The sequence below is a fragment of the Thalia democratica genome, chromosome 4, assembly GCF_965202585.1.
Source record: "Thalia democratica chromosome 4, ktThaDemo2.hap1.1, whole genome shotgun sequence".
NCBI lineage: Eukaryota > Metazoa > Chordata > Thaliacea > Salpida > Salpidae > Thalia > Thalia democratica.
In genome coordinates, this window is record NC_139168.1 from 17,782,571 (window position 1) to 17,805,781 (window position 23,211).

At 25.9% G+C, this 23,211-nt stretch overlaps 1 protein-coding gene across 1 annotated transcript; it reads left to right on the forward strand.

The window, feature by feature from the left end:
- Window positions 1-7,610: 7,610 nt before the first annotated feature.
- Window positions 7,611-22,724, forward strand: LOC145833771 (semaphorin-6D-like). Its single transcript, XM_082940948.1, has 19 exons — window positions 7,611-7,786; window positions 9,458-9,572; window positions 10,072-10,147; window positions 10,446-10,655; window positions 11,242-11,359; window positions 11,417-11,542; window positions 11,735-11,829; window positions 12,078-12,313; window positions 12,558-12,692; window positions 12,873-13,013; window positions 17,156-17,356; window positions 17,617-17,861; window positions 18,323-18,546; window positions 18,677-18,801; window positions 19,095-19,272; window positions 20,453-20,530; window positions 20,701-21,100; window positions 21,296-21,561; window positions 21,795-22,724. Exons 1-19 carry the CDS (start codon window positions 7,612-7,614, stop codon window positions 21,918-21,920), a joined length of 3,270 nt encoding a protein of 1,089 aa, XP_082797074.1. The 5' UTR covers window position 7,611; the 3' UTR covers window positions 21,921-22,724.
- The last annotated feature ends 487 nt before the right edge of the window (window positions 22,725-23,211 follow it).

Here is a 23,211-nt window from a genome sequence, read left to right on the forward strand (position 1 = left end):
CTCTATTACTCGTACATCCTAGCGCTAAAGTATGTATATTTAAATTTGACTATAGTAAATACAAAACAATTTATATACTGTAAATAACTAAGCACGATGTACTGAAAAAAATTAATAAGTTTAAACCTAAATCGCTGAAAAACTACAAGCACGGAGATGCCAAACAATAAAAAAAGTTTTTTATTATTTAACTGTTGACTAAACATCATTCTACTCATAACAACTTTAGTATTTATGTTTAAGTTAAAGTTTATTCTTTGAGCTGATAAAAAGATAATAATGTGTCAAAACTAAAAAAAAATAACTGAAAAAACTATATTTCCTATAAAAGTAATAATCTTGAATTTTTTTTCAAGTTGCTGTATTTTAGTTATCTGATTTAAAATTTTATTTGACTTGTCAGAGTTTAAACTTTTCGAGTTTTAGTTGTCGGAATTTTAATTGTCGAAATTTTAAATAGTCGGGATTTGGGTTGTCGAAATTTGTACTGTCAAAACTTGAGTTTTCCGAATTTGAGTAGTCCGAATTTGAATTTTTGGAGTTTGAATTGTCGAAATTTGAGTTGTCAGAATTTAAGTTGTCGTTTTTGAATTGTCGAATTTGAATTGTTGAAACTTGAATTGTACGAGTGAGAATTGTCTGAATTTGAAAACATGAAAAAAGAATTAGTCATATACTTAAAATTAGATTAAAACACAAAACTTTCGTTTCAAATTTTCAATTACTTATTTTTATACATTAAAATATTTTTTTTCTGAACATACTTATTAAGTTAAGAACTTTGTTTTAATATATAAATTAAGCATAAAATATTTAAAGTAGTAATAATTAAATGTTAAAAACTTTTCTATTCAACTTTGTAAATAAAGCTCAAAATTTAAAAGTATAATTACTTAGTAAACTTCATGAAAAGCTCCTTAGAGCTGTGTTGTTAATTTAACACAAAGTAATCTATGTCAGCTTCAATAAAGCAAATACGTTTACTTTTTTTGCTATTGTTACAAACATGAAATATGTAGAAAGTAAAAACAAATTAACTCAGTACTGTTTGTTAGTTTAAAAACAAATGCATAAAGCATAACAAAGACATAAAATTTTAGAAGACTTTTCACATTTTTAATTTTAATTGTTCCTATTGTTACTCGTTATTATAACTATTTAAGTTTTAATTATTTAACGAAAACCATAACTAGCTTAAAAAGAAAGAAATTGGTTAAACTTTTTACCTTTTTTGATAACTATTAATTAGGGTACTATTTAGTTGTATAATACGATAACTGTATGTTATATACTCAAGGAAGGCAACATACCTAATAAGATAAAATTCATTCTAAAATTTTACAAGTATAAGTCATAGAGTACTCTAACACTTTACTTAAAACTATCATAGTTTTGTACATCTTATAAAAAGGCTCTGTTTAGAATAGTAATTGTCTCCTGGGAGTTAAAACTTTCCAAACATTTTGTTGGCAAATTGTTTTATTGTCGCCTGAGAAAAGTTACAAAGATTATTTTCATACTAGAACGTAAAATTTTTTTGTTTTTTAGTTTTTACGAATCAATGCTAGTCTTTACTAAAGGTGCTTTTTAAATAATTAAACCTATTTTTTACCTCGTATACAATGAAATAGTTTTTTTTATTGTTATATATCAGAAAAAAATGTAATGTAGAACTAAAATTAAAGAAATACCTTGTTAAACAATTTCGAAATCTTAAATTTAAATTGATTGAAAATTTAAGTTTTGAGAATGAATTAAGCTTTTTTTGTAAAAGCTTAAAGTTCTTATAAAAAATTCTACCTTGTTGAACAATAAAAAAAATTAATCAGTGTTTAGTTGTTCCAGATTATTAGTAACAGACAAAATGACAAAAGCAGACATCCCTTGTTGGAAGCAAACTACAATTTAAACTATGTAAAAGTTTAATCTTTTATTGAAAAGCTGCAAAATGAATACAGTAACTGCCTGTTGCATTGTTGTTTAATTAACGAAGGTTTAGTTTTATTTAATTTGTATTTTCGTGCTCAATATATATTTATAAAGGAAAGTTTGAATAAAACAAATTTTAATAACAGTTGTTACTAACTTTGTTTTACAAACAAACTGTTATAACTCGAAAAAAATATATGGTTTTAGCTTTTCATTGAAAATATTGTTCAGTTTAGATTAGACCATACTTGTTTCATTTAAGTGTTTGATTTACTTTTTCAAACTTAGTTTTTTTCTGACGAGCCCTACAGGGTGAAACATTGTTTTTTAATCAGAACCTGATAAGATTAAACCTAAGTAACTAAAAAATCAAAAGTTATAGAACTTAACAGTGACCTAAATTTTGAAGTGAATATACTTTTCCATTGTTTGTAGCAGTTGAAAACTTCATTAATTGTACAAACAGCAATAAAAGTTAAAAACTGGTATAATAGAAATCAGCCTTCAATTTTCGCATAGCTCTATTAATAAAAACAAGTCTTGTTGTGCTAACGTAAATATAATTGAAACTTTAAACAATTAGAACTAGATTTTTAGTTACTTAAAATATTAATCCTTAGTTTTAAAGTGCATATATTACTGTTTTTTTAACAAATTAATGTGTTTAGTTAAGTTTTGCAGCATTCAAAATGATATAAAGGCTTATAGATATACTTTTATAAGAACTTATAAGTAGCTAAGTTTAGTAGGTTTTATAAACTTTGTCACTCTTTTATTTACAGTTTCTTTTTGTAGAGATTTCATGTTTATTAATGTTGTTAACAATAAGAACTAGAATTTACTATGTGATATTTGAATCGTATACAACTAAAAGTAGTTCAAAGATTTAAAAAAAATCAAAATTTCTTTTTTTACCAGTTTGTAGCAGCTTAAAGTAATTAAAAATAAAACTTTCTACTTTATTAAACAACAAAAACTTGATCAGTGTTTAACTGTTAGAAAATATTAGCAACAGGCAACATTACAAAAGTACACTGTTTTGTTTGAACTACAATTTAGTTTTTGTGAAACTTGAATATTTCTACAAAATATAATATAGTGTTTTGCTTATTGAACTTGTGTGTAACTAACGATGAAAGTTTAGATTATCTATTTGTTGTTCAATAAATATTTACAAAACTTTTAAATATAACAATTTTTTAGTTAGATAGACCAAAGTATAAATAAAACAAACAAATTTTTTCCAATATTGTTCTACAAACAAACTAATTTAACTAAAAGATCTTGGACAAGACGTTAAAAGATATCCAAGTGGTGTGCGACTCAATACAGTATTTATTAGTTTAATAAACATCAAAATAAGATAATAACTTTAGTTATAAATCAGAAGTATTGTTTAGTTTAGAACTTTGTTGACTCATTTATTTTTTTCATTTACTCATTCATAATAATCTGTAACTGAAAAATCCTACAACAAATTTGTTTTGTAATTAAAATCTGATTAAATTAAAGTCTAGTAACTTAAAAACCAAAAGTGATAACACTTAACAAACAGTAACTTAAATTTTGAAATAAATACACTTTTCTATTGTTTGATATATTACAGTAGCAGTTGAACTCATAACATGTTTAATCAGCAAAAAAAAGTTAAAAAAATAAAAATTAAACTTTAATTTTCGCATAGCTCTGTAAATAAAAATAAGCCTTATTGTGCTATAGTAAACAAAATCGAAAACTTTAGAATGAGAAAACAAATCAATTAGATTTTGATTTTTGTTTACTAAAATATTAAGGCTTGATTTTAAAGCGCATATTTTACTATTTTTCAACAAACTTATTTTGTTTATTTAAGTTTTACACCATTGATTAAATATAAAGGCTTATAAATAAAATTTTATTTAATTTTTTAAGTTAATTAATTTAGTGATTTTATAAACTTTGTCATTTTTATTCGTAGGTTTTACTGTAAAGATTTCATGTTTATAAATTTGGTTTTTAAGAAAGAGCAAAATTTTACTGCGTGGAATTTTATTTCAATGCGAAATACCTCCATTATTAAGTATTAGTCATAAATGAAGTATCTATCTACCTGTTTTCAAATCCCTTTAAAAATGTTTTTAATCACAAGTAGTTTATAATATTGTTTATTGAACGATAAAAAAAACGCTCAAAAATTTTGGTCTAAGGACCTGGTGTACAACGTAATCTTTCGGTTATCGAGTCGTACACCATTGTACTTTTGGAATATAAAATGTTCAAAAAGATCAAAATTCTTCTATCACGAAAGCGTTTTTTTTTAAGTAAAACTTAAAGCTAAATATTAACTTGAGCCAAATTTTCTTTAAATACTCTACTGATCATGTAAAAGTTAGAAAAGTTAAAAAAAAATCAAAACTTGACCAAAAGAGAGGATTGATTAAACCGTAAAAAGAAAAACCGCGAAACTTGACGCTTGATTGCACATTCAAGGCTAAAGGCAAACACCTCAAAGCATTTTGCAGCATGTTGAAATGAGATTAAGTTTTTCACGGAAGTTTTACGCAGCTTGACCTTATTTCATTATTTTTCTGTTTAGTCTTTTTGAGTTTAATTTTTTATATTTACCAGCTTTATAACATGATTTGTTTGTTTTTGAACGAAAAATGTTATATTTACGATGTTGTTTAAATATTATTTTAGTTGTCTTGGATAGTAGTATTTTATCAGTTATTTTATTTAGTTTTTTGTTTATAAGTTTAAAAAGTTGTTGAGAGTTTTTAAAAAATTGGTTTACAAAGAAATTTAAAAACTTTTTCATAAAATGTTTTAAAATAGTAAAGTGTAATAGTAAAACATTGACTCTTAAGCATTTAAAATAATGTTAATTTATACTACTCAAAAGATTAAATACTTCTGTTAGGCATAATGAAATCAATTTTTTAATGTGTTTATAAAAACTTTAAAGTACAAAATCAAAATGCCATGTTTTATTGTATGCAAAGTTTTATTTCTTTCAATTAGCAGTTATCTATAGCTGATTTCGACCTAAAAAACCCTGAAACTTAGACAGTTAATAAACAGTAGGATGAAACATCGCTAACATTTTTAACTTAAAAAAGCAAAGAAAGTCTATGAAGCGTTTATTTTGCGAATATAAGAAATTATTTTGATGCCCAGTGATGTGTACCCATCTGTATAAACTTTGCAGACCTCAAAAACAACAAAAAGATCGGAAAAATTTCAAGATTACTCAAAAGCTTAGAAGTGTAAAGGAGCTCTTTTCATAACCACTACAAAATTATACGATAATTCAGTCATGTGCTAAAGTTCATTATGACGTTTGTCTTGGAATTTTTTTTCTTATTTTTTAATTTTTGTTTGAGAAATAACTAAGTTTGAATATAAGTAAAGAATAAATTTCGAATTTCAAGAATAAGCATAGTAGTTATACTTGTTCGTTTTTAGTACAAAACTTTGATAATTTTTGAAAAACTGCTCAAAAACTCGAACCTTTTTGAGAAAGTTATGTATTTTTTGGTGGCTGTTTTAAGAAAGTATGTAAGTCGTATTATTTTGATCTTAAAAAGATGAGTGTTAACAACAGTAGCTTCTTTTAGTAAGAAAAAATCAAATTATGACCAAAGAACCCACGTCATAAAAATAAGTCTTATGTAAGAAAGATAAATTGTTACAAAAGTTAAATGTTTGATAGAAGATTTTTAATAATTTTCAACAAATTTTATTTTATCATTGCAGTTTTTTGTAACAATAATCCACAACTGCGGTTGAATAAAATAATAAGATAAAGTTTTTAGAAAAATGTAAAAGTTATAAAATTAAAAGTTCACTACTAATACAGACGCTTAGGCAACTTTGCTTGCCTTATGTAAAATACATAGGAGTTTAGTTAAAGCCACAAAAACAATTAGTATACAGTGAGGTAACTGTTTTTTGATCATACAATGTTTTAGATTGTTTATTAGCCTTGTTTAAAATATGGATTCAGTTTAAAATTTGTTCATAGAAACAATATTTCACTTAAATATATTATAAGATTAAAGTAAACAGCTAGAATAGTATATATTTTAAAATGCTATCTGCTAAAGGGTACTTAAAAACTGATTTTTACAGAAAATTGTGAGAAACTTATTTAAATAGTTTGTCAACCTTTTTAGAGTTTTTGTATGTTGATGAAAATATAACGGCATCTTTACAAACCAGTCTACAAAGCTAATTACATGCAAGGTGTAATATTCCATACTTGTAAAGTGCATATAATTTAATTGTGGCTAAAGCTACCTTTAAAATTGCATTATTTTTTTTTATTGTTATTTGAATTATGAAAAAAAGTGAAAGTTTAACCTAAAAGTTTGGACTTTAATGTAAGTTTATCGTTCGAAAAAACTACCTAATCATTTTAACTTAAAACATTGAAAATAAAAAAAATAACTTTTGTTTTTTTATATTATTACTATTTATCACTGGTAAACAATAAATTAGCTATAAATATTGAACATTCTAGCTTTTGCATTAGTGTTAAAAGTTTTATTTTTATATTGCTACTTAGTTTTTATTTGAAGAAGTTTTGGTTTAAATTTGTTTTGTGTGGAAAAAACTCAAAGAAATAAAAACATGTTGTTAAATAAAAACAGTTTATGCTTTTAATTTTAAGTTTAGCAGTGTTATAAGAATACTTCAATTAAGTTTTATGTTAATTAAGTAAAAGTTGTCTAATCAATCGTACAAACTGTTTTCCGTTGTACTTTTATTTTTTCAAATCACTTTTTGTGCTGCACCTTTATTAAACATATAAACAGCTCACTCTACAAGTATTAAAAAAAAATTGATACCATGAATTTACTATACATCAAAAAGTATATTTATCAAACTTGATTTTACAAGTATTGTTCTCATTAAATTAATTTTTTTTTTAAATGTTTAAGCTTAAAATGTCTGGCTAATTTCTAATATTATGAAATTTACAAAAACTGTGCTTTTAAACATTGTAATTTTATTTTTGAGTAACTTTAGTTATTATTTACAAATATTTATACGTATATATATTTTTTTTTAATAGTAAAAACATGCTTAGCTTTGGCTTCGAACATAAATATATAAACAACGCTTAAAATTAGTCACACAACAAATAATTACAGGAGAAACAAAAAAATACTTAAAAGCTGTCAAAATTTGACGAGCACTTAATAAATAGTATATAAGGTTGAATACGATGAGTGCACTCAAGTTGATAGTTTTTTTATGAGTTTAGATTACTTTCTAGTTACGTTTGTTTGCTTGTTTGAACTTACTTTGTTTAACGATGTAAGTACTTTGTTTGACTTGATTTTGCTGTAAAGTTTTATCGCAGTAGGTTTGTTTGTGGCTGCTCAATTCATTTGTTGAAGCCATTGTGATGAGTAATGTCCATTTTAAAACATTCAGAAAACTTGCAATTAAAATATGTTTCATATACTCGCCAACTTTAGAAAATTATAACTATAGTTTTTTTTTATTTTCAATGGGTTAGAAAACTATAATTACTTATAAATACTAAAACTCTACTTCAAAAATTGTTGTTTAAAGTTGTTCAATATCGATTAATTTTGAAAATACATGAACAAAGCACAAGATAAAAATAAAATAAAACTGTTTTTAAAGCTTAGTATTCAACCTAATAAAATAAGTTTTACTTTTCAGACTTAAATGTTTTTATCAAACGTTTTTAAAAATCAGCTTTCCAGAAATGAATGTGTAGCTTACAATAAAAAGAAAAATGTAGAAATTATTTCGAAGCTATTTGTTTTGTTTCTGTTTGTTATATCAACAAAATCATCTTTTATACAAGAAGAAATCCCAATAAGTAGCACAAATGCTATAAGTTAGTTTGTTTATTAGTAATTGAAAAAAATGTGTTTTAAAATTGTACTTTTTGGTCTTTTTTGCGTTAAGTGCTGTTTTATAACTTACAATTTATTAATAAAAAAAAAGATTTACTAAAAAAAGCTGTATTAAACTTATATGAATATTGAATTGAATTTAATCAAACTAGTGCTCGTTATTTATTTCAAAATTAAGTTAAACATTTTAAGGAGTTATAAAGACATCAAGTAGATAGATAATTATTATAAACTACTATTATGGAAGTGTAATAAAAATACATCAAATACAGATTATAACATAAGTAGATATTGAAATAAAACAAAACTTATATTAACAACAACAGTACAGACATGTAGATTTGTTTACTAAAACCATTAAATTCCAATCAGTCACTGTAAATTTTAGGGGATTAAACAAACACATTTGTATTTACCAACGAAAAACATTCTCCATAGTAAACATAACCTCAAACACGATACAAGTTGCTACAAGAATTAAAAGAATTTTGTTTTTCGTTTTACATAAGCTTGTATACGTTTTGGATTTTGATTTATATTCAGAAGGAAAAAATGGCCTACTGAAAAAACGCTTGTTTATCTAAATGATAAATTTTACATTAGTTTATAATTAAAAACATCTACAACAAATTATTTAGATTACTTGAATCTTCAGAAGTACAAATTTTGAACTGTTTTCTTTTAAGGCTTGTTATAATAGACAACTGAAAGCTAACAATAAAACGTGATGAAAGCATTTAGCATTGATATTCACTTTACATAAATTAAATTGTCATTTCAACAAACATTGAAATATAAATAGCACCTATTTCATACACGTCAATTGTCAGAATTGTTAAGAAATTTTGTCAACCATGAGGCATAATGATACTTGCAGTCGACTTAAAAATGTAAAATTTAATTTCAACTTAATCCTTAAACAACGATCAAAATAGTAATAATAATAATAATAATAATAATAACAATAATAATAATAGTAATAATAATAATAACAATAATAATAATAATAATGATAACAATAAAAATAATAGTAATTATAATAATAACTATAATAATAAAAATAATAATAATAATAATAATAGTAATAATAATAATAATAATAATAATAATAATAATAATAATAATAAAAATAATAATAATAATGATAATAATTATAATGATAATAATAATAGTAATAATAATAATAACAATAATAATAATAGTAATAATAATAATAACAACAAAATAATAATTATAATAATAATAATAATAATAATAACAAAAGTAATAACAATAATAATAATAATAATAATTCTAATAATAATAATAATAACAACAATAATAATAACAATAATATTAATAATAATAATAATAATAATAATAATAATATTTAAATAACATTAATAATAGTAATAATAATAATAATAATAATAATAATAATAATAATATTAATAACAATATGATTCTGGTAACACTAATTATATTATTAATAATAATGATAATAATAATAATAGAAATAATAATAGAAATAATAATAATGATAATTATTATTATTATAATTTAAACAATAATAGGAATAATAAAAAGCTAAAGTTCACCGTTTCTCATTTTGCAATTAGAAGTATTGTTTTGTTTTAATTCATTTATTGAAGTTTGAAACGTTTTTCGAACAGGTTCAGAGGAATATTCAGTGTTTATCGGAGGTGATGCTAAAAATCCTTCATCTCACCAACTGTACGATTTACACGGATTGAAACAAATAAACAACAACTTTTACGTTCACTCAAGGTAAGACACTTTAATTTACTCGTGTATTTTATCTCAACCCAACCGTGTTAAGAAAACTGCACTTTTTTAAAGACATAAATATAAAATTTCAAATTTTTTTTTTAATCTTGAATGTTTTTGATTCAGAAAGTTTATACATTTTTAATTTAGCATTGATTACACGATATTTATAAAACAATGAAGTTAATAAGTTCTAATAGGTGTTAATGAAGTTGACAAGTTCTTACTTATTTTTTAAACTAAAACACTTATAAATTTTAAGAGTACAAATGTCGTGTAGAAAAAGAAAAGTGATTTTGAGTTGGGTTACAGTAAAGTTTTGTTGTTAAGGCAAAATACAATGTATTCAAATTTATGTCTTTAAACATTTGTTTTAACTCAATCCCTTTTTGTATCATTTTATCTGTGTGACTGTTTAACAAGTAAACTTAGAGAATATATGACTTTTCTACAGTTTTCAAAAAATTGTTTTCCTTATTTCAGCAACTTTTCTTAACAGGAACAAAATATTTTTGTTGGACGTACCCAGTTCTGTTGTTGGTAAAAATAGCAAAAGAAACATCCTTCAAAAACTGGTAAGCAATGCTAAACAATTTGTAGCAAAAATAAAATTACAGGTTCCTATAATGTTTTTGTTACTATAACTAGAACTTATAAAATTTACAAAAAACATATTGATTTGTTATACTTCGCAAAACATCAAACTAAAACCTTAAACTAAATCAAATTTAATTTGTAAAAATGTATCTTGATATCAATAAGGAGAATATATTTGCTTATCTTACTTAAAGAACTAGGCAATAAGGAGTCACAAAAAATCAAACAAAAACAAAATAATTTTAAAATTAACTCATACCAGTAAATCTTTTACAGACAGTTAATTGGGAGACTGATCAGAAGTTATACGAAAAATGCTTATCGAATCACGAAAAGTTGATAAAAAACGGTGAAATTTCCGAAAATAGTTGTCAGAACCACGTGATGAATTTCGTCCAATCAAATGACGATATCAGCAACAAAGCGACCAACAAGGTGCTTGCCTGCGCATCAAATGCCGCTAAACCTATCATGAAGACTTACAAGGTGAGGAATTAGTTATATAGTTTCTAATTAATTATATAGTTTTGTTAATTTGTTTTATTTTCAACGTTTCTTTGAAATCTTCTGTGAATTAGCTATTCAATGCGAGTTGTAACGTTTAAGACTAATTAAAACTTTTATTAAAATATAACAATGTATCAAAAATATTTCGTTGTAGTTAACAGTGGTAGCAGTTATAACTAGCTAGGTCTGGGTTCCAAAAAGTCGGTAGTATCGCTCTTTTAGGGGAGACTTTGGCTAAATAGTGCGTTATTTAGCGTGGCGGCGAAAAAGTAAATAAGAAAGTATTTAGTGAAGGGGCGGTATATAAGAATAAGGGGGTTTCAGTTTATGCAAAAGGGACTGTCTTTTTCATGAGTTTAGGAAACCGTTAATTAGATCGGAACTTTTTTCTCTAAAATTCGGATCAGGCCGAACCTATGTTTAAAAAAAGGTTTGGGTCAGGTTGACCACCAGTTTAATTAAAGGTAATACAAATTAATTAGCCTTTTTGCATTAATTTCAAGGTAGAACATTCGTATTTGTTTATGGAGTAAGTATCAAATAAAGACGCAGCTTTTTACTAAAGGTTAATGAAGACGGTAGTTTAGAAGAGTATGTTGAAAAAACAATCAAAATGTTCAACGAAAGAGGAATGAAGCTTTGTTCAGCTCTACCAAATTACAAAACTGTTTCACTATTTTCATGTAAGTTGATTTTATATAAGTTTGTTAGAAACACTATAGTATAACATGTTTTTACAGATGGTGCTATTTACAATGGGTTTACTCACGACAACCCAATATCTCAGTTGTTCAAACTCGTCACAGATGATCCTGACAAAAACTTGAAGACCTTCGCGAAAGATCCAGCAAATGATTTTATAAGAAGTAAGTAACTTTATTGTTTTTAAGAGGTTTTTATATATATTTGTTTATATGTTAGGTATTTAATATTATTTTAAAGCATTTTTTAAAATATGTAAAACAAAATTAGAATTAAAAACTAAAATCTATAAAAAACTAACTAGACTATATACATACTATAGGATTTTTTTTTAACTTTTGTAAAATCTTTGATAGATCCCGCTGAGTTTGTTCGTATCATTGAAGGTACAAAAGAAAGCGGCAAAGTATTGACTTTCTTTAACGAGCCAGCTGTTGAATCAAGAGACAATGTAAGTATAAATACGCAGTTAGATGTTATCACTTGAAAAACTTTATTGTTTATAAACATCAATAAACAGTTGTGGAAGTACTTTAAGGTTCTTGTAGATTACTATATTCTATCTAAAATGAACTTGGAGATAACGTTAATATTAATTGATGTTTGGGTTTTGACTAATATTTTTATAACAAAAATGCTAATTAGCAGTTGTGTAAGTATCTCTAAACTTTTGTAGATCACTATACTCTTACTTAACAGAGCTACATGGCAACAGTATCGCAAGTTTGCAAGAACGATGTTTACAAAGACGTTGGAGCAATCAACCGTTTCCAGTTTGTATTCAGCTCTTTCGTCAAAGTTCGCCTCAATTGCTCAATCCGATCGAATCCTCCTCTTTACTTGGATCGAGTTGCGTCGGTCAGTGACGTCATCAAGATGAAAACGTCGTCAGAAGGAAGCCACGACGTAGTTTTTGCTGCTATGAAGAGCTCAAGGTATGCTGTCGTTGTAACACACTAGTACAAAAAACAACTATACTTAATTTAAGAAGAATAATTACTCATCATAAACTTTTGCTTTTAATGTGTCCTTCATTTTCTTTGTAAAATATGACTGACTTTGACAATTGTATGACCATTGGTAAAAAACACTAAACTGTTATTTTTTTCTAAGCATAAAATATACTACCGGTATATAAGTTTATATGTATATATATTGCAACGTTTTTATTTTTTACAGCGCATTTATACACGCATCAGCTGTTTGTATGTTTAAATTGGACGACATTAATAAAGCGCTTGAAAGTCCATTGATGGAAGAAGTTGATGGATTTGTTTATCCGATTAAAAGTAACCCATATCCTAATATATCAAGGTAAGTAGTTAAAACAGGCTTAATTCTTAAGTAATATCATTAAGCTTTCAAACTTTGTTTGTTCTAATTAAAATAGTCTAATGCTCACTTTTAGGTTCAAGAGATATTTTGTCGTACAAAATCTACATTTTATGTTCAAAAGCTTTGTATGTTTTTAAGATAAGCAATTCAATTTAACAGGTGCGACTTCAACGTGTCAAAAAGCGGCGATAGAATCCTGAATGCTAAGTCTGAAGAGTTTGTCAAGACCCATTTCATGGCAAAAGAAAAAGTTCAACCTTGGAATTTTAGAAAATCAGCACCCGTAATGGTTTCTCAAAAGTAAGCTGATCTTAACTAGAAAATTAATTTTTGAAAAAATTTTATAACTTTATTCTAACTGAAACGTGGTTTAAAATTCGTGTTATTGTTAATAAAAATATTCATTTTAATAGTTATTTATCCACTTATTATTGTTTTACAGAGTAACAGTAGTAAGTGTAAGAATAATTTATTTTTCAGTCCTAACTGAATTTACTATTAACTTAAACTTGAACACAATCATGTCAGGTTTAAGTTCAAACTGTTATAATAATTTGTTTTATATTAATTGTTTAACTTTTGGAATTTTTCTACTCGTATAAGCCTTAGAAAAATTAATCAAAATATGATTTTTCAAACTGATAAGCCTTTTAAAAATGAAACATTTTATATCTACTCGAAAATTATTGAACTTGACAAAGTTTTTTTTTTAAGCTTTTTTTAGTTGGCAACAATACAAGATCAACGCATATTGATAGAAAAAGAAAACAGAAAACTTAAGTTTTTATCAAAAAACGCGGTTTATTAAAAATTCAAGTTCAATTGCTACTCACGCGATGCATAAACCTAAATGCTTTTGTCATTAAGAGATTAGTATCTGACTTAAATCGTTAATAAGAGGCTATTTCATCTTTTGTGTACTCCAGTGAAAGCTTAAAATTTTAAGCACTTTGTTTTAACTTATTTGTTTCTAAACACCTTAAATTAGCTCTAAGAAGTTTAAATAAAATTTTGAACCTTTTGCAACAAATTTAACTTAATGATTTTTTAGCTTTCCGTAAGCTAACTTATATACTATCTTATTAATATCAGTAGTAACTTCATATGTAAACTCATTGGGTATTATTTTATTTCAAAATATTGTAAACAATTTTATTTTGATTTCCAAGGTTTTTAAAGGCAACTACTAATACTAAAGATGTTTAGCCAAGAAAAAATTAAAGCCATTAAAACTAAGTAAAATATAAAAAATACATACAATAACAAATTAAAAAAACAAGTTAATTGAACTAAGTTGGCTAATTAAGCTTTTGTTAAGAGGCAGTCGTTCCTCACCTATTATATATCACTATTGTATTTAAAACTACACACGCTATCAAATAAATATATATTAGAACTAAATTTGATATAAATATAAGACTAAGTATACTGTTTAAATGTATATCTAAAAAAATAACTCGTTTTACAATGTTCACGAAATGTAGAAATTGCTACTTTATGGTTTTATGTGTCATAAGTATGTAAGAGCTCAAATACTTTATTTAAAAATGTCACTTAAAAAAGCTTTAAAATTAAAAAAACATTTAAATTTTAAACTTTAGTGCATCTTTAATTAAAATTGTTTTATGCAAAATTTACATACTTTATAAATATTATTATTTAAACAACAACATTTGTAATTCTTTAATAAAAGCTGTATTTTAACAAAAAAGAAACAAATGTACTATTTAGTAAAAGTTGTAAAGATAAAAAGTCACTTTAACTATTTCAATATTTTCTAGCTTAGTCTTTACAAACTAAAGCGTTAAATTTTTTTTTGGTAAAAAAAGTCGTGAGTCGTGACCGACTTATTTTATCAACATTTATCAGTAAAATAAGCGATGTTTAATTTACCATGACTTAAAAAAATGATTGCAGATTTTAGCAAAAAACTAAAAGTAACATTTTCCACAGATAAAATTAAATTCAAAAACATAGTTACAAAGTAAAGTACTTATAATAAAATTATACACATATGTACTAACTTACCTTGCAGTATTGTTTTTATTTGAAAACTGATAAGCTTATAAAAGAAACAGTTTTTTTTTTAAACGGACTTCGACTGAGTTTAAAGAGCAGTCTGTTTTTAAAGTTCTTTTTTGTAAACAGTAGAATGGGACACTTCAAAGCGGCTTTTGTATTCACAAACAAACATTAAAACTTTGAAAGATCAAACTTGTTTTCTTGTTGATATGCTTGATTAAGCAACATACCTTTTCATTGAAGTATGAACAAAATCTTTTGTTAGGAATTATTTTTAGAAACTTGATGACAAACCTTTAAAATATGATTAGGTTAATTTAAGTTAGGTAAATCAGTTTAACTCCCTAAAAAAATAATACAACAAATGCAATACAACTTATAATCTTATTACCTGAACAGCACAAAATTTTCAGTTTTAATGAAATACACTTTTGCAACTATTCAATTTCTATGAATTTTCTTTAAATTTTATTGGTTTTATAAAAATTTTATCAGCTTTTTTTTAGTCTATTGGTTTATCTTTGTTTATAGTATAGACCTATAAGTTTAATGTTTCAAAAAGAAATAAAAAGCTACTCAAGAAAAATTATCCTTCATAATTATAAAATCATAATTTTTATTTTAAATAGTTAACCATACCACTTTCTTATATAAATAAATCATATTTATCAACTGTGAATAAATTGTGCATTTAAAGTATTAACTTTATTTAAAAACTATAGTTTGATTTTAGTTTTCATCTTAAAAAAGTTTTCTGCATCTAAAATAATAAAAAAGTGTAAATAGTATCAAAAACATTCTTTTTATATTATCTCTTAGTACAGTTTGGAAAAAACTTTTAATTAAACTAAAAGCAGTACGTTATTTTAAAAGTGAAAATTTGTTGTTTGTTTTTACAATGAAAACGATTTTTTAAATGTTGAAAAAAATTATTGTTCTGAAAACCATAACGTGCGTTGTATAAGGTATAATCTTTTTTTAAATATAATTTAGTATTGTATTAAATTTTTTGATTGTAATTGTTTTTAATTGTAAGTGTACTTAAAAATTTTTTTTTTTTTTAAATTTATTTTAAACTACGTTATTCGGTGAAAAAAAAAAAAATAATGACTAACTATAAATTTTAATAATTTTACCACTAAAAATGAATTAAAAAAGATAAGTAGTGAAAAAACTAAAAAAAATAATCCTAATTTCTATATTCGTACTACAATTTATGAAAATATTTTTAATTCAAACAAACCGTAAGATCAAACACTTTGAAATTGGTTTTAAAATGCAAAATTATAAACATCTATGTACACTTTAAAATTTTGTAAAAGACAATGTAATAAATTAAATTACATCAGGCTTGTGTATGCTGTAGTAGAAGTTTTTTTTTTCCAGATAGATATTAAGTCAAAGTTACAATATAGTATTTTATCATTTTAAAATTATTGAAAAATTTTACTGAAAATCAAGTGGCACAGAATATAAAACAGTCCATATAAAAAAAATGAAGTGTGAAATCAAACAGAGATTTTTGTGGTGTTGAACTTGTTTCAAATAACTTTTACATCGTGTTTTAAACACGTCAATACATAAGCATACTAGCTTTCTCCTTGTCAATAATACTTTGATCCACGTGTTTTTCATAAGACGCTTACTGCAAGAATTTTATTATTTACAATATTAAAAACAAAACATTTAAATTTTACTATGACTTATGAATTTAAGACTAAGCTAGTCATTATATACAAATGTTATAAAAATAAACTAAAAAGTGATGAATATACCCTTGTATCATAACTTTTACGTAAATTAAAAATAGTTTGAAAACGAAACTAGAATGTTTATTTCTAATTTCATAAGAATTTAAACTACATAGAACTTTTATTTTTTTTAAACTACAGTTTATTACCACACCATTCAAATTTGAAAATATTGTTATTTATCTGAAAGTTGTACTACCGTTATTTTCAAGTTTACGAACTTGTTCAAAAACGGTTTATTCTTTAACTTTCTTATACAATGAAAAAAATGTGAACTAGTGCAAACAAGTTCAGTGAACAGTTTACATAAATTTTTATATATCTGATTAGGTTACCAGGTACATGAGTAAGTTTAAAAAGTGTTAGTACATTTGACTTAGCTTTAAAAAAACCCAATAATTGTCGAATAGCTTATATTTTTTAGTAAAATAGTTAAATGAAATATATATACACTTGTACAATAAGGTTTTATATAAAAGATAAAAAGTTCTTTTTGTTTTGTTAACTAACTAGACTAGAATCCTTTCATTTTTTAACAACTATCTTTTACTTTTTTATATCTTTTCAGATTTAATGCTGTAACTATATTCATTAACTTTACTTTGGTTGCTTTTGCTACAATAACTCATTATATTTTAAATATTTAGTAAAACTTTGTTTTATTAACAGAGATGAATATACAGCGATCTTGATAGATACAACAACTCAGATTGAGGTTTCTATTTCGTCAGAAAAACTTCATTATACAGTTATGTGGCTCGGAACTAAAACCGGATTTATTATCAAAACTTTGTTTTTGTCTGCAACTGATGAAAAAATCGTTCTGGAAAGAAGAAAAGTTTTCGATCAAAAAGTGTGTGGTAGTGAAAAGTAAGTCAATATTGTTTGTTGTAAATTGAAAATATGAAATAAGAAGCTTCTAGTTTTTAAAAACTTTTTATCTTTTATTAGTACTTAGTCAGTGCAAAAAAAAAACAAAACTACGCATTTATTTAATAAACGAATATATACCACAGATCAAGTTATCTATATATACATATAGATATATAAACAAGATTTAAGCAAAAAAAATTATAAAACTTACAAAGTAATATTTATTACTTAATCAAAAACTAAAACTTGTTTTACAGATCTGAAGTGACGTCACTACTGATCAACAAAGATTCGGGGAACATTTTTGTGACGTTCAGCGATTGCGTCATGGCCGCACCACTATGCCCCCACATCGGCGTCGACTGCGAGCGGGAGTGCAAGGAGAAGAAAGACCCGTACTGCACGTGGGACGGACGCCTGTGTCAGGGCACCACCGTCCACGACATTTCAAGGGACCAGGACCTCGACGGCAGTGAGAGATTGGTGAAATGTCCTTTTGTTGGTGAGTAGTAAACTAGATTTTATATTCTAAGTTGTTTTTATCAATGGCAGGTGTAGAAGCTTAAATAGATAAAAAAAAGTTAGCAAATTTTTAGGAACTTCAAGTTTTTTTTTATAATTACGAGCTATAGCAGTAGTCGTCAAAGTATACACTGGTTCAGCGTTCTTTTAATACTTTATTAAATATTAACTATGTACTTAATCTAACTCTATGTATTTTTTGTGTAATCTCAAAATTTCGTGCACCCTTAAACGAGTTTTGTGTAGCCTAAAAATTTTGTGCACCCCAAAATAAATTTTATGTACACTAGTGTGCACCAGTGTATACTTTGACGACCACTTAGCTATAGTAGTTAAAGATATCTAATAAACTGCGTTATTGCTTTTTAAAAAAATCAAGTTTAAATATAAAAAAGTAAAATTTTTAATAAACCATCTAAAAGAAGACATATAAACTAATAGAAAACCCGGAAGGTAATCAAAGCAAAAATAGCGCCGGAATTCATTTAGGCGGTACAATAAACAACGGAACAAAAGAACAGGAGACAGGGAACGAGAGTACAATAGCAGTATTGACTGCTGTTATCGGTTGTTTCGTTGGCATTGTAGTGACAAGTTTCATTTTCTTGTGCTGCAATCCTTGCTATCAACTAATGAAAAAGAGAGAAAGACATTTCTCAGCAGTTGTAAGTTTTTTTTCAATTAAATAACTTTAGTGTCTATAAGTAATTATTTAGTGATTTTTTCAAAATGGGTTAAACATTTGTTGCAAATTGGACTGACTATATGTTTATATTAACTTCAAGTTTTAAACAGTCGGGATTGACAAGAAGTAACAGCAAGCGTCATGATTCAAACTTGAGCAGCGGTGGAAATCCAAACTCCTTACAAAGGGGAAGTTCCCTACAAAGAAATAAAATTCCCAGCGAATCAAGTTCAAAGTGAGCTATGAAAAAAATTGAACATTTTGTTATTAAAAAGCATAGCTGTCTAAGTGTTTATGATACAAAACGTCTTTATATAAATAGATTGTATATAAAATATGATCAATTTTGTTTATACAATTATAAACAATCATTAAAAAAGCTTTCTCTTAATGTAAATGTATACCGCGTGTAAAAATTTAGACTTACTTAAAAGCATACAATCTTTTAAACTAATTTTTATAATAAATATGCAATACAATATGTTAAAGATTGTACTTTTACCTGTGATTGACGTCATCGCTTTCAAGGTCTTACGTCATCAGCACGCGTCTTAGCAACAACGAAAGCGTCGTCATGCTGGACGCCACCCAACAACAGGGAAGAAACAACAGCGCCTCAAGCGGTAGTAACCGCAATACTTCGATGGCGGAAAACGTGTTTAAAGTTCCGGGGGAAAAAGAAGCAGAAATACTGAAAGCAAGAAAGGTTAAGAGAAAAGTTTATAAACACTTAATTTTTATCTTTATGAGAGCAAAAATTAAATTCATAAGATCAACTAAATACAATAGGATCAAGCCTTTGAATGGTGTGACTTTTGTACTCTTTTTAGGTATAGTACTTTTAAAAATTCTAAAAATCTGTTACACAAGATACTTAGATTCAGTTATACTTTATACTAGTAAATTGTTTGGAAATGTTTACTTGCTTTTTAATTTATTTACTTTAAGTTTAATTAAAGCGCAGAAAAAAGTTTTTTTTTATGAACAAAATCTTTTGCAGCTTTAAAGGTTAAAGCCTTTTAATCAATAATTATTATGGTTTTAAATTAAAGGTAATAAAGAATAAAACTTTGTGATCTTTGGAAAATTAATTTAACCAAAACACTTTTTTAAACTTGTTAAGGTTATACTTGTTGAGGTGAAATGCTTTTATACTTCCAAAGCTTTATTGAGCTTTTATAGTATTGTGTACTAGACCTTAACCTTCTCTAAACCATAATCTACTCAAAACCTATCAGCATAAGTCTTAATTTTATTTCTTATTTATACTAAAATGTCGCTCAAATTATTTCTTTTTCTTTCTTTTTAATACAGCTTTAAGTCGAGCGAACAAGATTTAATTTTTAAGCTAGAGCACAAAAAAAAAAAAAACACAAACTTATACATTAATCTATTTGATATATACTTTTTTTTGTACTAAAAAGAATTTATTATAAACATTTAACCTCTCCTAAAAGTATTTCAGTTATAACATAATTTAAACACCGTAAAACTGTTAAGAAACTATGACTGTGTATTATTTCGTGATATATATCTTTTTTCAATCTAAGCTTTGTATCAAAAAACGTAATTTGTTCTTTTATGTTAAGTTTTTTAGTTATATATTGTATTACTGTTATTTTGTTGTACTTTTGAACTAGGTTACTAGTTATCAACAACATAACTTGTTCTACACTACTTTTTAGCTTAAATTAATTTCGAATATTTCATTTAATTCAAATATTTATGTTACTAATAATTATTATCATACTTTTAAGTTAAAGCGGTTTTGTAATTTTCATAATAAATGTTCTATTAGAAAAAAAAAAACCTTTTAATTCTAAAGCGTTAACTGAAAAGTTTTAAAGTCTGACAAAAACCGCAAAAAAAACTTTATTTTTTTATAGATATCAACTTCAAGCAAGTCTGGAATGTTGGTTAACCAAATTGCGCGAGCACCTATGATAAACGGAAGTATGAATAAGGTAATTACTTCTTTTTATTTGCGAATAGAGAGAACCATTTCAATGAAACCATTTCTACAACTTTTTTTCTATAGGTTTTATCGAAATATACTTTTTTTTATCTTCATAAATTTATAATTCTGAAACTCATATTAGCCTAGTATACAAAACGCATAAATAAAATCATCCAGGTTCCAAGGCAACAAACCCTTCCACACCCCATTACATCCCCAACGACCCCCCAACACCATCAGCTGCGACGCTCCCATAGCAACCAGCATCAAACGGTTGCCAGGGAAGCAACTGGTTTCCGGAAAGTCCCTAAGACCCTGCAGCAAATCGGTCGTCATCAATCGTTTCACAGCAGGCCTTCATTGCTAAGCAACCAGGTGGAAGGTCTGAGATTTCACCCCAACCCCGCCGTCGTCAATGGCAACGGTCAGGCGATGACGCCGATGGCGCAACCGACGCAAGTCTTGATGACGTCATCGGGAAAAGGAATGACGTACAGCTTGGACAGAAGACAAGTTAAAAGAGTTCCGCGTCAGAACTCCCAGCAGAGCTTTCAAGTTTACAACCAGCAGAACAATGGTACGTGAAGTTTTATCATTAAATGAGTAACAGTTCTGGTTTCTTAGATTGTTAAAAAACTACATTTTAGTTATTAACTTTAATGCTCTTTCAAGCGTGTTTTTATTTAAAGTTGAGTACTTTAACTTATTTATTCTTTTTTTTAACTAGTAAAAACAATAAGGTAAAAAATGCTTAATTGAACTTTTTATTTAGAAAACCCCCAAAGAAAAAGGTACGTTAGCGAGAGCGTCAACCCTCAAACTCTGATGAACCTGCCGATAATCGAGGATCCGTACTCAGTTCATCCGAGGATCGGATCTTTGAAGAAGAAAATGAGTCTCGACCTCAACAACAGAGGAGGGGGGAGAGTTGGAAGACGTTTGGAGGATTCAAAGTTTGTTTTCAAAATGACTCCCGTTTCCACTCCCATCCATGAGGAGTCTCCTCTGCTGAGCGAATCATCTACACTCGTTGAACATGTTTGTTTGTTTTGAATAAAGTGAAGTATTGTTAAAGCTTTTAAAAAAAAACTGTACTTACTTTTATAGTCTTATATAATCAAAACTAAAAAAAGTCTTATATATAGTTACTTTGAAAAAATGCAATATCGTAAAGTTAATTTCCATCAAAAGTAGTACTTTTACGAGTTACGATTTAAAACTTACAAACTTTTATTTTTTGTAAAGATATAGTATAAGTTTATCTTTTTTAGGTACAAAACAAATCTAAGATGGTAGACACTGATTCCGAATCAGAATGTCAGGAAATAAAAGAAGCTCTCAATTCCGTAGGAGAAACGTCACCTTCGTCGGGAGAATACGTAGAAAGTGTGGAGTGAGCAGGAGAAAAGACACTAGTGCGTGTGAGAAGAAAATAATGTTGAAGTGACGCTTTGCAGTGAATTGCATAAAATGCAAGAGCTGACAGTAAAAACGAGAAAACTTAAATTTTTAGTTAAAGTGGAACATATTAAAGAATAAATTAACATTTCAATTATAATAAAACTTTATTATAACAATAAGTAATTGTTAAGAAATTAAACAAAGCTTTTATTTTATTTTTTTTTGTTACACTGCTTATACGGGTAAAATTTTACAGTAATTAGCTTCACTCTATTGCCTTACTTTTTAACTAAGAAGTTTATCAAAACAGTTTTTTTAGTGTGAAAAATTTTTAAAGACTTAATTTTAATTTAGAAAGTTTAATTTTTTTAGATGCCCCTTGTTTGGCATTTTATTTCTTTTACTAACTTTTATATTTTATATCAATATAGCAAACTATTTTTAGGTCCTTATATTTTGTAAACAATTTATAGTTTTTTAATTTGATTATTGTTTTGCGTTTTATTTAAGTTGCTTAATTTTTTTTCTTGTATATTATGTTGTTTATTTTAGTTTGCACTAACAACTTTTATCTAGTTTTAAATAAACAGTTGTGAAATTTAACATACTTGTTAATTTCATTGTTGCGCATACGATATTTCCACTAAAACTATTCTTAGTCTTTTGTCATTTCAATTTATCAAAAAAAAACTTATGTTATATGGAAGTTATATTTTAGAACTTTGCGAAATCGAAAGTTTATTTATTTCAAAAAACTTTATGCAGTCAATAGTGTTATAAATGTTTTATTATGTTACTTATGAATCATATTTTTTTCTTCTTCTTACACTGCTGCCAATAAAAATATTTGGTACGTGTTGTGTTTTCATGAAATTAAAAAGTTATTATCAAAAGTAAAGTTTCGAATTACTAAAAGTTATTTTTAATCATATTCAATTTTTATTTCCTAGATTTTATTCCGCGACCACACCTTAATCCAATTATATTGCTATAGTTATTGGAAAATGTAAACATTTAAAACCAAAATATTGAAAATTGCATAACAAAGTGTTTCTTTAATTTTGATTCTACAAGACTATTTTAAAGCTATTTAACAAAAAAAAAATATTTGTGTACAAAGTATAATACAGTTTTATTAGTTTTAAAAACATCTTTTGTAAAAGCTGGCTTTGATTCAGCTCACATCAACAAAATACAGAAAGTTTTTACGTTCTAGTATAAACCTAATCTTTTGCGACTTTTCTCAGGCAACAATAATAATTTGCTAATAAAATTTTTCGAAAGTTT